The following is a 16,713-nucleotide window of genomic DNA, read 5'->3' on the forward strand; positions in this document are numbered from 1 at the left end:
ATTCCTGCCAACCCTAAACTTAGGGCTTTATCTGAGATTCTACAAAGGTTCCATGCACTGTGATTACTTTCCAGAAACCCTACAACCTCCAGACGATTTCCAAGGCCAGAAAAGTCCTGAAACCCAGAGGGGCCAGTTTCTCTGTAACATAACTTGTTCCATCCCCCAATCTCATATTATCGACAACCCTTTCCAACATGAAAAAATTAGAATGGGCATAGTGGAAATACTCCTAACGATTGAGAGAAAGATCAAAGGAGAAGAAGGCGCTATAACAGGGAAGATAGGGTTTAACAAATAAGTGTGCTGAAATCATTGCATTGATACTTCTTTTAGTCTCCAGTGTCATGGAGCAGCTAGAATGAAAAACCTAAAATTCTGAACTGTAACCCAAACCAGACTTTGAAATCTATAACTAATTCTTGTGGTGTGCTTTGAAATTTATTGCTTTTTTTAAATTTTTTTTTTAATTTTTAACCACAATGAAATATTATCTCACACCCACCAGAATGGCCATTATCAATAAAACAGAAAACAACAAGTGCTGGGGAGGATGTGGAGAAACAGGCACACTTATCCACTGTTGGTGGGAATGTCAAATGGTATGACCCCTATGGAAGGCAGTTTGGTGGTTCCTCAGGAAGCTAAGTATAGAATTGCCATATGACCCCGCAATACCATTGCTAGGTATCAACTCAGAGGACATGAGGGCAAGGACACAAACGGACACTTGCACACCAATGTTTATAGAAGGATTATTTACAATTGCCAAGAGATGGAAACAGCCCAAATGTCCATCAACAGACGAGCGGCTAAACAAGCTGTGGTATACATATGATGGAATATTATGCAACTGTAAGACAGAATAAAGTTATGAAGTATGTAACAACATGGATGGACCTTAGGACATTTTGCTGAGTGAGATTAGCCAGAAACAAAGGGACGTATACTGTGTGGTCTCACTGATAAGAACTAACATTAGTGACTGAACTTGGAGAATTTCAGTTAAGAGCAGAGGTCATCAGGAGATAGAAATAGGGTAGATATTGGGTAATTGGAGCTGAAGGGATACAGATTGTGCAACAAGATTGATTGTAAAAATTCAGAAATGGATAGCACAATACTACTTAACTGTAATACAATAATGTTAGAACACTGAGTGAAGCTGAATGTGAGAATGATAGAGGGAGGAGGCCTGGGGGTACAAATGAAATCAGAAGGAAAGATAGATGATAAAGACTGAGATGATATAATCCAGGAAAGCCTAGATTGTACAATGATAGTAACTAAATGTACAAATTAAAAAATGTTTTTGCATGAGGAAGAACAAAGGAATGTCAATACTGCAGGGTGTTGAAAATAGATGGTAATTAATATTTTAAAACTTTAACTTATGTGTGAGACTAAAGCAAAAAATGTTTATTTGGTACAAAATTTATATTTTGACTAGTGCATTTCCTAATATAACTTATGTGGACAGCTTAATTGAGCACCACAGTACATGGAACCTTGAGTAGGTCTAACCAGAGTGATGTCCCAATAAATCCCATGGTGATCTGAACAGTGAATAAAAAAGAATTTGCAAAGTCCCCTTGGGTGAATGGTGAAAAAGCAGGAAAATTCAACTTCCCCGAGTGGAGAATTCTTGATATTCTCACAAGCAGTGTGGACAACCAAAACAATAGGCCAAGCCCTCAATCTTGGGGTTTGTTGGGTTTGTTCATATGAAACTTAACCCCACAAAGGATAGGCTAAGCCTATGTAAAATTAGGCCTAAGAATCACCCCCAAGAGAACCTCTTCTGTTGCTCAGATGTGGTCTCTCTCTCTCTCTCTCTCTCTCTCTCTCTCTCTCTCTCTCTCTCTAATTGTATGATGATATGGCTGTCGCAGTGTGACTGTGTGGTTGGGAGAGCCTTGTGTCTAATGCTCCTTTTGTCTATCTTATCGACAGACAAGTAAAACATATGGATTAAAAATAAATAAATAATAGGGGGAATAAATGTTAAAATAAATTTAGTAGATTGAAATGCTGGTGATCCGTGAAGGGGAGGGGTAAGGGGTATGCTATGTATGAATTTTTTTGTTTTCTTTTTACTGCTTTTTCTGAATTGATGCAGATGTTCTCAGAAATGATCGTGATGATGAATATACAACTATGTGATGATAGTGTAAGTTAATGATTCTATAACAAGAACGGAATGATCATACGATAAGAATGTTTGTATATGGTTATGTATCATAAATAAAAAATAAATTAAAAAAAAAGAGTCACCCCCTAGAGAACCTCTTTTGTTGCTCAGATGTGACCTCTCTCTCTCAGCCAACACAACAAGCAAACTCACTGCCCTCCCCGTCTACGTGGGACATGACTCCCAGGGCTGTGAACCTTCCTGGCAAATGAGCCAGGACTCAGCACCAAGGGACTGAGAAAACCTTCACGACCAAAAGGGGGAAGAGAGAAATGAGACAAAATAAAGTGTCAATGGCAGAGAGATTCCAAACAGAGTCGAGAGGTTGTCCTGGAGGTTATTCTTATGCATTAAAGAAATATCACCTTGTTAGTCAAGAGGTAATGGAGAGGCTGGAGGGAACTGCCTGAAAATGTAGAGCTGTGTTCCAGTAGCCATGTTTCTTGAAGATGATTGTATAATGATATAGCTTTCGCAATATGACTGTGTGATTGTGAAAACCTTGTGTCTGATGCTCCTTTTATCTACCTTATCGACAGACAAGTAAAACATATGGATTAAAAATAAATAAATGGGAGAACAAACATTAAATTTAGTAGATTGAAATGCTAGTGATCAATGAAAGGGAGGGGTAATGGGTATGATATGTATGAATTTTTTGTTTTCTTTTTATTTCTTTTTCTGAATTGATGCAAATGTTCTAAGAAATGATCATGATGATGAATATACAACTATGTGATGATATTGTAAATTACTGACTATATATGTAGAATGGAATGATCATATGGTAAGGATATTTGTGTTTGTATGTTGGTATGTTTAATAAATAAAATAAAGAAAAATTTTTAAAGAGCATTACAACCTTAACTATCATTTATCCAACAGTATTTACCAACTGCCTACCCTGTGCTGCATGCTGTCCTAGGCTCTGGGGATACAGCACTGAACAGCTATGTCCTACAGCTTACATAAGAGAGAAGACAACAGATAAACACATAATGTCAAGTAGTGTAATTGTTATGAAAAATACTCATTAAGGTAAGGGAGCAAAGAGTGCTTGTTCCTACACCCCGCCTTTTCTCTACAGTTGCCATCCGTGGTCCTCAATGAGGAAGTGCGTAGGCGTCTCACCTTAATAAAGTACTTTTTGCTTTTCCTTCTATGTCAAGTTTCAAAGGATATCCCTTTTCGGTGTTTGGGGAATACATAAACAAGGAAAAAGAGAATGACTAGAAATTAGAAATAAGGCAAAAAGAGGCTACTTCCACTCACAAATGGTTTGCCCATAAATTATTTTATTGACAGTTTTTAAATTTTCACAAATAGGTGTAATTCAAAGGAAAGGGAAGGAATCAAGGATTTAGACAGAAAAGCTGTATATATGCGGGTACAGAGCATCACCTTAGATGTCAGCAAGTATTCAGCATCTGATGGGTCTTTGAGGAAACAGGAAAAGGGAGAAATCTAATAAAGCGAAAGACAAGCTTAAGCGAGATAAAATGAGAGGCCACAAGATGCAGTATCTTCGTGGAGCTGTAGTAGAGGGGTTAAATGAGGTCATTATTTCATCATTTAGGGGATGGTAAGGTCTAATTACAAAGACCACACAATGAATTGGTGGAATTAGATATTCATTGACAAATGAAGAATACTCCCACCCCATGCACTCCCACCCCCCCACCAAAAATTTTTCTAAAAACCTGCCAGACAAAAGAGTTATATTTAGGCTTTGGCAGGTGGACAGGGGTGGTAATATTATCACAGGTTGCCATTTATCACCACAGCTACTACATGCCAGGAACCAAACTAGGCTCTTTATAGGATGAGTCTAATTTTTTTACAGCAACCCCCAAGGCAGACATTATTAATATTCCAGGGTCACAGAGGGGAACACAGGCTATGAGGTTAAGGATCTTGTCCCAGGTTATGTAGGCAGAGAGTGGCAGGCTTGGGTTCCTCTCCCAACTCGGTCAGGATCCGAAGTCTGAGTGTTTCCCACATCCCTACATCTCCATGCTACCAATTTCAGGTAGGGAGTAGATGAGGGTAACTTGTGAGTTTAAAAGGTTCCAGTGAGAGTTAAAGAACAAGGAGATTCATGTCTGAGCAAGATATTTAAAAGTCTTACAGGAGAATTATTGGATCCTGCTTCCTAGAATTTCCTGGGAATGAAATGGAGAGGACTTTGGTACGGGGTGATCTGGGTTTGGGGAATTTTTTTGAGGGGGGGATTGGCAGGGGGAGTCCAGCCCTGGGTTGGAGCCTAGGCAGTGATCCTGTAGTTGGGGTGGACCTGGGGCCTGACATCGCAGACCATGCCAAGAAGCTGGGCCAGGACACGCTCACGGTTTCTCTGCTGGGAGCTCTGCATGCCCTGCACCTGGCGCCTTGTTGCCTGTTCCACCTCCGCAGATAGGTTCCCCTGGGAGCCCATGGCCTGGGGGGGGGGGGGGGGGGGGGGGTTGGAAGAGAAAAAGGAAAAAGCAAAAACAGAGAAAAAAGGATCCAGGTGTGTGGCAGGAAAGATCCTAGAACAAGGTCAGGAAGAAAGACCATTCCCTCTGAAACCATCCCCATCCCATTGAAATGTCCAGAGCCCCAAAGAAATCAACACAATCCCTTTCCTCTAAGACCTGACGTGCACCTTTTTACTAAAACGGACTGTAAAATCCCCACCACCTCAATATCCATAACCATAAAACTCTGCTCCAGCCTCAAATATTATGTTCTACAAAGACTACTGTGATACCCTCCACAAGCCCTTCATGTTCTTTAAAAACTCCCAGACTCTCTTACATATCACAAAACTTGACAAATACGGTCCCCGCCAGAGTCCCCTTTAGCCCTTAACCACCTTAGTTTCTTGCTGAATCACCCCATATACACCTAACCAGATACACCCCTGGTCTCCCACCCTCCACTGCTCACCGCCTGCTGCTTGCTCTGGAATTCTTGCTCTCTCTCTCTGCGGTACTGCTCCACCTCCATCTGGGCTTCCTCCTTTGCCTGCTTCAGTCGTCGGGCCTTCCCTGGAGGCAAAAGGAGGGATAGAAGGCAGGTTGAACCTCTCTCTAAAAGGTGATACAGGAGACAGTCCCTTCCAGAAAGTTCTTCGGCCTTCACTCAGCCAACCAAGTGCTAGATTCTAACACCCATCTCATTACCAGCTCCTGGTCTTCAGCTCTCTCTCCACCTGCCTTGGATTTCCGAAGGTCTCAAATTTTTGCTGCCATCACTCACCCCCCTCCATCTTCTTTCTGGACCCCTAAGGAAGGGAGGAGAAAACTCACTCTTTCGGGCATCTGCCACCTTCTCAGCCGCCCGCTTTTCGGCTTGCAGGAGCTGCTGGATGCCCTGGGACTGACTGGCCATTTCTGTTGATATGGCCAATGCTGTTGCTGTTACAGATGCTACCAAAGTACCAGATGGCTCCCACCCTCACTGCCTGCTTCTCCGCCTCCTTCTGCTCAATGCCGCAGTCCTTCACTACCCCTGGGTCTTAATGCTCCTCTTTTCACTCAGCTCCCGCACCGGGCAAATCGCGGTGTCTAATCCTCCGCTAGATGACTGGTCCTATTCTCCCACCTCTCACCCAGGCAGTACCCAGAAAGACCGCCTGGGGGCAGCAGAGACCTGGCCCAAGGCAGCCAGCGAACGCGCCCCACCCGCAGAGCTTTTCCAATTGAGAAAGTCTGGGGATTGGGGACAGGGATGGGAAGTAGAGGAGAGTATCGGTGGGAGGAAGAGAGCCTGGTTGGTGGTCTCAAGGTACGAACCATAGAAGGGTTGACAGTGGGGTGAAGAGGTAAGGACGTGATCACACGACATTTATTGGGGAAACGGTGTGCTGGACTTATTAATTCTCTAACTTATCTTCCCCTCTTTTCTTTCTCACTCCCATCTCCATCTGTTTCTATGCCTTCCGTAGGTCCAAATATGTCTTTCCCAAGTCCAAATGTCTGCATCCACCTCATTCGGTTGTCTCCTACGTCTCTTCCTATGTTTTTCTCTTTCTTGATCTGTCCCTGCTCTTGGCCTTTCTGTGGGTTGTTTTTGTTTTGTTGTTTTATTTTGTTTACATTCTTCTTTTTCTTCCATCTCTAACTTTCTTTATCCCGCGTTTTCTCTTTCTCTCATCTTTTCGACTATCACTGAGCCATCTTCTACTTTCTCCTCCCAGTCTAGACGGGCGGGGATAAATCGCCCGCCTTTCTTGCCCCTTCCCCCATTCCCTGCCTCTTTATTTTTTCTCGTCCTCTGCCCAGTTTTCCGTTTTCAGGTGGACCCTTTATTGTAGGTTCCATAGTTTCCACCCCCGGACGCCTGACCGAGGAACACCTTTTCTGTGCGGAACGACAACCGGTAACACGCCTCACAATTCATTTCCGCCCTTCACCGCGTCTCTGCTTGCGCCGTTTCCGCCAGCCTGGAGTGTCTCCGCCCTTCCCGCCTCCTTTCCTCCTAGCGTCTCAAACACAGGCCTTGGGCCTGCAGCTCTGGGGGTAGCTGGAGGAGGTGGGTGGAGGTCTGATGAGTAACCCCTCCCCCCAGGTCCCAGAGGGAGAAGCCTCTACCTCTACTTGCCGGGTACATTATATTCCATTTTTAAATCATTACTTGAAATTATCTGTGACTTCTTAAAATTCAGATTTCTACTGACAAAAATTTCCCTCCTCAGTCTATTCGTCTTTTCCAAAGTCCTTTTTTTAAAAAAAATATAACGTTTACCTGGGCCCATGAGCTTTAAACCAATTATTTATGCTTTTCTCATATCTTACATTAAGAAATTAAATCTGTGTGACCCCAGTCTCAGAATTTCTTTCAAACCTGCCATCCAGTAGGAAGGAATGAGGATTAGAATAGGTCTCACCTTTTGCTGAAGATTAAGAAGGAACAGGGAACCAAAGGGAGGAGGAAGAGATGTCAGAGATGTGGGGGTAGGAGCCAGCCAAGGCTGGGGTTCTAATACTGAATTTCTTTCCTTCTCAGCTCAAGCATTCTATGGCCTCCACTTCCCGCCGCCAACGCCGAGAGCGTCGCTTCCGTCGTTACTTGTCTGCAGGTCGGCTGGTCCGGGCCCAGGCCCTCCTCCAGCGACACCCAGGCCTTGATGTAGATGCTGGGCAGCCCCCACCACTGCACCGGGCCTGTGCCCGCCATGATGCCCCTGCTCTGTGCCTGCTGCTTCGCCTTGGGGCTGACCCTGCCCACCAGGACCGACACGGGGACACAGCGCTGCACGCTGCTGCCCGCCAGGGCCCTGATGGTGAGTTTGCCCGTGGGGAGTAAGGACACGAGCAAGCTGACTGGATCTGAAATGGAGGCCAGAGTTGAGAAATAATCTAGTTATTTGGTCAGTGGAACCTTGCTGACCAAGTTGGTGTGTGGCTGTCATTTTTGCCTTTACCTTACTGAGCTCCTATAGTCTGAAGAGTTCAGCATTCCCAAAACAGCAACTGGTCTTCAAATTGCACACTCTTTCTAGGTTAGTAGCTACTTTGTTTCTTTTGACACATTGCCTGCAGCGTTTTGAAGTGCGAAAACAAATTTAAAGACCCAGCTTGGGAGTTAGATTACCTGGGTTCAAATCCCAGCTTCAAACAATAGCTGTATACTCTTGGGCAAGTTGCTAAACTTCTCGGCACCTTAGTTTGCTGTGTGCAAAATAAAATAACAACCCTTGCTCTGTGCCAAACACTTCACAATGCAACTTGTTTAATCTTCACAACATCCCTATGAGGTAAATACTGATATTGTTCCCCCATTTCCCAGGTGAGGTAAATGGGCACAGAGAAGCTAGGTAATTTGTCAAGTTTATGTAGCTATTAAGTGGTAGAGTAGGGACTGTAAGTGGTAGAGTAGGGACTGGAACTCAGGCATCCTGGCTAAAATATTCATGCTTTTAGCAACTACATTATCTTGTGTTATACATTCTAGAAATATGCAATGATAATACCCATGTTCCAAGAACCTGTGCTATGACATATGTATGTTTTGAGAATCAGCTGCCATGATACATAGTAAGAGCTCTTCGGTACACAATAACCACCTTAGTAGAGGCCGACAATGGTTGTTCCTGTTGTTGTTATCAAGTCTGTACTCCCTTATCCACAATTCTGAAACTCAGAAAGATTGATGTTTGTTTCAAAACAAACATTTTTTCATCTGTCTATCACCAAAACTCATTTGGTAGCAAAACATAATCTGAATTAAAGTGAGGCTATCTATGATTTCTTTTTATCTTTTATCAACATTGCTATATTTCACTGCAGAAACATTCATGTATTTGGTTACTGGAGCCGCCTGGGCCATCCAGGGTTAGCTAATAATGCACTGTATGTACTTTTAGATCAACTCTACCAAATCCCAAGAACTTCTAATACTGAAAAATCATTGATAGCAAGAGTTTTAGAAGAGGGCCTGTTGATATTATAGGGGCAATGGAAGCAGCTCTGTAGAGGTATTGCTCTCCTCACTAAAATAAAGATGAAACTCTTTCCCCATCTAGAGATTTTCCTTCTGAAATAAAATCATTGGAGAAGAACCTCTATGTGGGGGATAAGTAGCCATAACTCAATTTAGTTTGCTGCTATTATCATCCCCCAGCTACCCAAGTATATACAGGAGGACACTCTCACACACAACTCCCCCATGTAGTTAAATCCTTTACCTCTTGTGAGATAGGATGGCATATTCACTTTTTGTTTTTGTTTTTAACGTAAAAAACAGATAGAGAAGGTTTACACAGGGCACGTTCCTAACTTGACAGCTGGTATTTTCAGAGGCAGGAAAGCTGGAAGGTGGAAGAGCAAAGTATCGCTAGAGGCAGACCTATGTTCAAATCTCAGCTCTACCACTTATAGACTGTGTGACAGGGACAAACAACTTAACCTCTTTGAGCCTCACTTGCCTCTCTAAAATGGGGGTTGTGACCAGTAGAGGTACGTACATGGCATAGTTTGGCACTCACTAAATGATAGGTATTGTTATTTGTATTATTTATTTATATTGTTTAATAAGGCTTCTTGAGTAATAAAAATGTCCCTGATAGTGTGGTTCCTTCATCATATTAAATTCTAAGAAATAATGAGATGAATATTATTATCCCTTTTACAGATGAGGAATTCAGGCCCCAGAAAGTTCAGGAATTGTCTGAAATCAGGTGATAGGCCATTGTCTTCCAAGGAGGACCCATACTCAGTTATTTCACTCCTAAACCCTGATGTCCTCTCAGGCTTATTTCTTCCTGGTTCCCCAGCAGCCTTGCCACCAGGTGGCTGTCTGATTCCTTAGTCGAAAGGCCTTTGTCATTAGGCTTCCAGCTGCTTTAGAGACCACCCTGCCTTAATGAAATGCAAATATTTCTTTGAACAGATGAAATGCCCCAAAATCCCCTGCCAGGGTTTTTCCCCCTCAATTCCCATGTTAGGTTCAAGGGATTATTCATGCTGGATTGGCTGGGCTGAGTTATCATACCAAATAAGACTCTCCCTTAGTGGGGTAGCCAGTGGTGACTTCTCACTGGGACCCATCACTACACAAGAAGCAGTTTTAGCTGCCAAAGATCCCTGTATGCACACACCTTAGCTAGACAAAACCATTCTGTACGCAAATTAGCAAGAATTAAGTTGAGAAACAGGAAGATGATTTTCTCAGTCTTTGCAAAAAGAATGAAGTCCAGAGCCAGCCTGATTCTTTTTTTTTTTTAGGTTATATTTACTGTACTTCTGTGTGCCAGCCCAGTGGTAACACCTATAACCCACTTGAATCTGCACAGTAATAGGTCAAGCTTATGTAGGCTTATGTAGGCTGTGGCCCCATTTTACAGATGGTTTAGCCATCCGGTTTATGTTCCATTTGCCTTTCCAACCTAACCTCCCACTGCACATCCACAAACCCACATCTCTAGTTGCATAATTCTACCTTCAGTGACCCTAATGTGTCTTTCACAAGCCTGCCTGTCTCTTACCTGATTGCCTTCCCTTCCACCTGATTTCTGCTTTTATCCTCACTTCCTGGCCTAGTGCAAATTCCACCTCCTCCTGGAAGCCGTCTCTGATCATTCTGCCCACTCTTTCCTTTTTTTCCTCTGAGCCTCAGTTAGTTGTCACTCAAAGTAAGTTTATGGTAGTGGCTTTTTTTTTCTCAGAGTCATACAGTTTAATTCAATTAAAGTATCAATACACTTCCAGCACCTTGACGTTTCTTGCTGTTTCAGCCCTCGTGAAATGTAAAATGTAAAATTTAAATTTTGTAAAATGGCATATGTTACTTAGCAAAATGATGGAATCAAAGTTTTCTATGCATTCTTTTTTTAATCATCACAATCTACTTTTTTTTCTTTTTGTGAAAAATAACATATATACAAAAAAGCAATACATTTTCAAAGCACATTGCAACAATTAATTGTAGAATCAGATTTCAGAGTTTGATATGGGTTACAATTCCACAATTTTAGGTTTTCTTTCTAGCTACTCTAACATCCTGGAGACTAAAAGAAATATCAGTATAATGATTGAGCAACCGTACTTGTTTGTTAAACCCTATCTTCTCTGTATAACCCCACCATCACCTTTGATCTTTCTTCCACTCTTTAGGGGTATTTGGGTTATGCCCATTCTAAATTTTTCACGTTGAAAGGGGCTGTGGATAATTTGGAATAGGGGGATGAAACTAGTTGATGTTCTGGAGAGGCTGGCCCCTCTGCAGATAGTGGCATGTTTTTTAATTGTGTTTTTTGTACCCGTTTTGTATGTCCCTTTAAAGGAGAAATAAAATCATATGGGTCAACAAAGAGCAGTACTTCCATTGCTAAACAAAGTAATTTATTCCACATAGTTTTTTTTCATATTTATTTTTCCCTAGTATAAAAATAGAACTTATTAATTAAAGAGCAATGGAAAAAGTTGTTCTTTACTGCTCAGTTAATGATAAAGGTGGCATTTCAAAACACTGGAAGAAGGTTGACTATTTGATAAACAATGTTGGGACATTGGTTCATCCGGGGGAAAAACAGAGTTCTGCCTTACACCTGACTCAAAAATAAATTGCGAAGTGAGAGACCTGGGTTCAGTTCCCACTCCATGCACCCGATAATAAATAAATAAAATTGCAGCCAGATTAAACACCTAAAAGTGACAGGAAGGATGTGCATCAGATTCGTGAGAGGGGATGTCCATGGGGAGGGAGGAAGAATAAACCTTGGAAGGGGGTATCAAAGAGAACTTTAGCTTTATCTATGATGATTTTCATTTCTTTAAAATAAAATGATGTTCCAAAAATGACAATATATTAACACACCCTGTGATAGGAATAGAGTTCTTTATTGTATTGTACTTTGTACTTTGGGGAATTTTTTGAAATTTCTAAATATGTATATTAGATATGTAAAAATAGTAGAAAAAAATAAGGGAATATTTTTATAAATCTTAGAGTCAAGAAGGCCTTCCAAAGTCAAAAGCCATAAAAGAAAAGATTGATACAGATTTAACTAAATAAAAATTTGTTTAAAGGCAGATAGAAGGGCTGGCCACGGTAGCTCAGCAGGCAGACTTCTCGCCTGTCATGCCAGAAACCTGGGTTCAATTTCTGGTGCCTGCCCATGCAAAAGAATAAATAAATAAAGACAGATAGAAGAAAATGTTTATAATATATGTACCAGACACACTGATGTGCCTTTTGTCTACCTTATCAACAGACTAGTGAAACATATGGAATTAAGATGAGTAATAGGGGGAACAAATATTAAAATAAATTTTGAGTGAAATGCTGGTGGATTGGTGCGGGAGAGGGGAGGGGGGGTATGGTATATATGATTTTTTTTCTGTTTTCTTTTTATTTCTTTTTCTGAATAGATGCAAATGTTCCAAGAAATTATCATGATGGTGAATATGTAACTATGTGATGATATTGTGAATTACTGATTATATATGTAGAACGGAATGATCAAAAATTACAAATGCTTGCATTTGTTTGGTGGTTTTTGGTATTTCAAAAAAATTTTTTAAGTTAATAAAAAAAAAAAAATATATATATATATATATATATATATATATATATATATATATATACACCAGACACAAAGGGTTAATATATATACCTATAAAGAGCTCTCATATCTATGTGAATAATTAATTTCTAGTGGAAAAGTGGGTAAAGAATATGACCAAGTTGTTCACAAAAGAAATCCAAACAGCTAAAAAGTACTTGAAAAAGAGGAAAACTTCATTAATAAAAATCATTTTTTAATCTATCAGATGGGCAAAATTAAAAGAATTGATGATACCCTGAAGATGATTGTATAATGACATAGCTTTCACAATGTGACTGTGAGATTGTGAAAACCTGGTATCTGATGCTCCTTTTATCTACCTTATCTACAGACAAGTAAAACATATAGATTAAAAATAAATAAATAATAGGGGGAACAAATGTTAAAATAAATTTAGTAGATTGAAATGCTAGTGATCAGTGAAAGGGAGGGGTAAGGAATATGGTATGTATGAATTTTTTTCTGTTTTCTTTTTTTTCTGAATTGATGCAAATATTCTAGGAAGTGATCATGATGATTAATGTACGACTATGTGATGATATTGTGAGTTATTATATATCAAGAATGGAATGATGTGGTAAGAATGTTTATGTTTGTATGTTGTTATGTTTAATAAATTAAAAAAAAAAAAAGAAGAATTGATGATACCCAGTTTTGGTAGGGAAGACATAGGTACTCATTTCACTCCTATATTCTTTTTTTTTAATTTATTTTATTTTATTTTATTTTTTTAAATACCAAAAAATATGTAACAAACGCAAACATTCCTCTTTTGATCATCCTACATATATAATCAGTAATTCACAATATCATCACATAGTTGCATATTCATCATCATGATCATTTCTTGGAACATTTGCATCTATTCATAAAAAGAAATAAAACAAAAACAGAAAAAAAAATTTATATATACCATACCCTTTACTCCTCCCTTTCATTGATCACTAGCATTTCAAACTAAATTTATTTTAACATTTGTTCCCCCTATTATTTATTTTTATTCCGTATGTTCTACTCATCTGTTGACAAGGTAGATAAAAGGAGCATCAAGCAGAAGGTTTTCACCATCACACAACTCCTATATTCTTGATGGGAGTATACATTGGCACAGACTTTTTTTAGAGCAGTTTGGCACAAGTGTGCATGTTCTTTTAACTCAGAAATTCTACTTTAAGATTTGGCCCCCAAAAAAAATTTTGGCCCAGAAATATTGTAATTAGTCCATAAAGACATATGAGGCTGAACATTTTCTGAAACAATCAAGACCTGTTGATTGGCAGAGGGTGTGTGGATTTATTTGCTTCATTCACATAGTGAAGCACTACAAAGTCATTAAAAAGAATCAAGTAGACTGTATATACTCCTGTGGAAAGTTATATATGAAATATTAAGTGAAAATGGCGAGTTGCCAAATAGTACATATAGCATAATCATATATCTCTGAACAAAATTGTTACAGGTATATGTTTATATGCTTAAAAACAGGACTGGAAGGGCCCAAAGCAGACTGCTAACAGAGATTAAATTTCTTCTTCATTCTTTAAAAAAGAAAATTTCAAATTAATTGTATCCTTTTCATATAAGAATGTTAATAAAATAATACTGAGGGGCAAATTCCACCTATAGTCCTCCCACCCAGAAACTAGAACTTTTACTTATTTCCTTCTAGTATATATTTTTTCAACCATAAGATTTGGTCTCTCTCTCTTTTTTTATTTTTTACATTGTTGTGATCGGATCCTGTATACAGTGTGTTTGTTTTTTATACTTAAACATCATTTTTAGTGGCTGTTTAATATTCTATACCATATTTTACTTACTGAGTTTTTAGTGTTGGAGGACTTAGTCCTTAAAACCTGTGAATTTAAAAGCCTCCCAAGCAAGCCTGTGCTCCCACCCACCCTCACGCCTTCAATGTGGGGACCTGGTGGGGAATAGCATTTGAAAGACAAGACCAGGTGCTTGCTGGGTGGGACAAATTGGGAGGGCTTGTGGCAGGTAACATTAGTACTAAAGACAAATGCCCCTTCACCTCGCTCTGATGTGGTTTGAGTAATTGCCGCTCAAGTGTGCCAGGGGATGGCTAGGGAGTACTGGTCCTTGGCCAGACAAGGACTCATTCTGTTTTCCTGCCTTCCTAGCAATGGCAGGACAACTCTTTCCCCTGCCTCATCCTTTTGCCAAGGTAACTAATACTTTCCACCACCACAGAATAAAGATTTAAGGACTGTCCATTTGTGTTAAGGATTACATTTCTTCCTGCCCTAGGGGGAGAAAGTAGGTCCACAAGAAGGGATGGTACTTCACTCACCTTCTTCTGTCCCCACAGTGAAAAGGGAGATTAGTGCCACAACACATTGGCCTGGTCCAGGATGGGGTGCCTGGGCTGGCAGTGAAGTGAGCAGCATCTTTGGCTACAAATGGAGGGTACATAGTGAGTTCAGAACTCAGGAAGAGGGGAGTCAGAAATATCAGTCTCCCCACTGTTTGAGGCCACTCCTTCAACTCCTGTCAGCCAGCCCTTGGGGGAGACCCTCTATCTCATTCCCCTTTCCCTTGCCCTGGGTCAGCAGTCATTTGAAAGAGCTTGCTTTGCTGCTAGGAGCATATCTCTGGCTCAAACTCACTGCTGGTCTGAACTCCCTATCTCCTCATCCCTCTCCCATCATCCTCTGGGTGAGGCTGACTGAGAGAAATTCTGAAAACATTTACTATTTAATAAACTGAGTAGTTCATTGAAAAATGATATAAATGGGTAAATATTGTATTTTTATAATTTTCTATTATGAAGGTTCAGAGTAGAGTATTCAGATATTTTATCAGTTTGCAGTATAGTTTTGGGTGAGAAACACAATGAGAGGTATGCAGTAACAATATTTTCAAGCAAAAAAAACAATACTTTGAAGGATTTTAATAGTGCCCTAAGTGGCTGGAGACAGATCAGAAAATGTCGTTTTGTCATTTGGCATAGTAGAACTCCCAGGACACCAAAATATGTGGGGACATAGGTCAGAATATTTTAAACTGACACCCTTATCATGTGTGGGAAAGTATCAGTAAATATTTGGTGATTTCCTAATACCTAGGGGGCATTTATGTGGGCCACCCTTTTCATTACTCTAAGACCAAGGGAGTGACCAGCAGAATTTCTTGGAATTCAAAATGGTGGCCCTACTAAGAAATGAGAACCCAAGCTAACTTTTGCTCACTGTTCTTCCATCAATAGCCTACACAGATTTCTTCCTGCCATTGCTGAGTCGCTGTCCCTCTGCCATGGGAATAAAAAATAAAGATGGGGAGACACCTGGACAAATTTTAGGCTGGGGACCTCCTTGGGATTCTGCTGAAGAAGAGGACGAAGATGAGGCTTCCAGGGAACGGGAATGGAGGCAGAAGCTGCAGGGAGAGCTGGAGGATGAGTGGCAAGAAGTCATTGGGAAGTTTGAAGGTGAGGTATCCATTCCCATCAACAGCTGCCCTTCTTCCCCATTGGCCACTTTTCATACACCCCCTGCACTGGGCCTCCTCTGTCCCCTTCCTCTGTACTTCCTACCTCCCTTGCCCCATCCGCTTCTCATAGCCTCTCCCCCAACTATCCCTGTCCCACTCTCCCAAACAGATGACACTTCCCATGAGACCCAGGAACCTGAGTCCTTCTCAGCCTGGTCAGACCGCCTGGCCCGGGAACATGCCCAGAAGCACAAGCAGCAGCAGCAGAAGGCACAGGGAGCCTGTCGACCCCAAAGAGCCGAGGGCTCCAGCTACAGCTGGCGACAGCAGGAGGAGGAGCAGCGGCTCTTCCGAGAGCGAGCCCGGGTCAAGGAGGAAGAATTATGTGAAAGCCGAGCCAGCAGGGACCCAGAGCCAGAGCCGGCCAGGGCTGGGTCCAGGGCAGAGCACACCAGAGGAGCAGAGAGGGGCAGCCTCTGGCGCTTTGGTGATGTGCCCTGGCCCTGCCCTGGAGGAGGGGACCCGGAGGCCATGGCTGCAGCTCTGGTGGCCAGAGGTCCCCCCCTGGAGGAACAGGGGGCTTTGAGGAGGTACTTGAGGGTCCAGCAAGTCCGCTGGCACCCAGACCGCTTCCTGCAGCGATTCCGGAACCAGATTGAGACCTGGGAGCTGGGCCGAGTTATGGGAGCTGTCACAGCCCTTTCCCAGGCCCTGAACCGCCACGCAGAGGCCCTTAAGTAACCCCAGGGAAAGAACGAGAAACTGCGTGAGATGAAGCCCTGGGGATGGGAAACAAGGAAGGTTAGTGTCTAGGATAGAGATGACAGCACAAGGCAGATGCTGCACAACAAAGAATATGGGAAGTAAGACTTGTACTGAGTGGGGGTGGGGAGGATATGGGCCGCCATCACTGCTCCTTGACTCTGCCATTTCCTAATAAGACCTAGTTCCACGTCTCACTCCCAATGTCTCCTCTGCCTTTTTCCATTGCGGGTTTTCATCACCCATGACATCTCCTTTC

At 41.6% G+C, this 16,713-nt stretch overlaps 2 protein-coding genes across 8 annotated transcripts; one reads left to right on the forward strand and one right to left on the reverse strand.

Moving 5' to 3' along the window:
- Nucleotides 1–3,478: 3,478 nt before the first annotated feature.
- Nucleotides 3,479–5,992, reverse strand: ATP6V1G2 (ATPase H+ transporting V1 subunit G2). 2 transcript variants are annotated; one of them, XM_077161294.1, is made up of 3 exons: nt 5,482–5,992; nt 5,120–5,220; nt 3,479–4,628 (listed from the first exon to the last, which is right to left on the reverse strand). In XM_077161294.1, exons 1-3 carry the CDS (start codon nt 5,561–5,563, stop codon nt 4,455–4,457), a joined length of 357 nt encoding a protein of 118 aa, XP_077017409.1. In that variant the 5' UTR covers nt 5,564–5,992; the 3' UTR covers nt 3,479–4,454. The 2 variants fall into 2 exon arrangements, with proteins under 2 accessions (XP_077017409.1, XP_077017410.1); XM_077161295.1 differs by lacking the exon at nt 5,482–5,992 and adding an exon at nt 5,356–5,449.
- Nucleotides 5,835–16,651, forward strand: NFKBIL1 (NFKB inhibitor like 1). 6 transcript variants are annotated; one of them, XM_077161292.1, is made up of 5 exons: nt 5,835–5,959; nt 6,457–6,553; nt 7,181–7,457; nt 15,469–15,690; nt 15,862–16,651. In XM_077161292.1, exons 3-5 carry the CDS (start codon nt 7,193–7,195, stop codon nt 16,431–16,433), a joined length of 1,059 nt encoding a protein of 352 aa, XP_077017407.1. In that variant the 5' UTR covers nt 5,835–5,959; nt 6,457–6,553; nt 7,181–7,192; the 3' UTR covers nt 16,434–16,651. The 6 variants fall into 6 exon arrangements, 5 of the variants coding, with proteins under 5 accessions (XP_077017407.1, XP_077017405.1, XP_077017406.1 ...); XM_077161290.1 differs by having other exon boundaries at nt 6,489–6,553; XM_077161291.1 differs by lacking the exon at nt 6,457–6,553 and having other exon boundaries at nt 5,835–5,996.
- Nucleotides 16,652–16,713: the final 62 nt, after the last annotated feature.

The sequence above is a fragment of the Tamandua tetradactyla genome, chromosome 5, assembly GCF_023851605.1.
Source record: "Tamandua tetradactyla isolate mTamTet1 chromosome 5, mTamTet1.pri, whole genome shotgun sequence".
In the NCBI taxonomy this organism is placed as follows: Eukaryota; Metazoa; Chordata; class Mammalia; order Pilosa; family Myrmecophagidae; genus Tamandua; species Tamandua tetradactyla.

Bases quoted from the DNA above. Each gene is read 5' to 3' on its own strand.
- NFKBIL1 (XM_077161288.1), top strand. From the start codon at position 6,722: ATGAGTAACCCCTCCCCCCAGGTCCCAGAGGGAGAAGCCTCTACCTCT. The intron at 7,458-15,468 runs GTGAGTTTGCCC...TTCCATCAATAG, and splicing joins TGCCCGCCAGGGCCCTGATG to CCTACACAGATTTCTTCCTG. The intron at 15,691-15,861 runs GTGAGGTATCCA...TCTCCCAAACAG, and splicing joins AGTCATTGGGAAGTTTGAAG to ATGACACTTCCCATGAGACC.
- ATP6V1G2 (XM_077161294.1), bottom strand. From the start codon at position 5,563: ATGGCCAGTCAGTCCCAGGGCATCCAGCAGCTCCTGCAAGCCGAAAAG. The intron at 5,221-5,481 runs GTGAGTTTTCTC...TTTTGCCTCCAG, and splicing joins GGTGGCAGATGCCCGAAAGA to GGAAGGCCCGACGACTGAAG. The intron at 4,629-5,119 runs GTGAGCAGTGGA...CCCCCCCCCCAG, and splicing joins TCCAGAGCAAGCAGCAGGCG to GCCATGGGCTCCCAGGGGAA.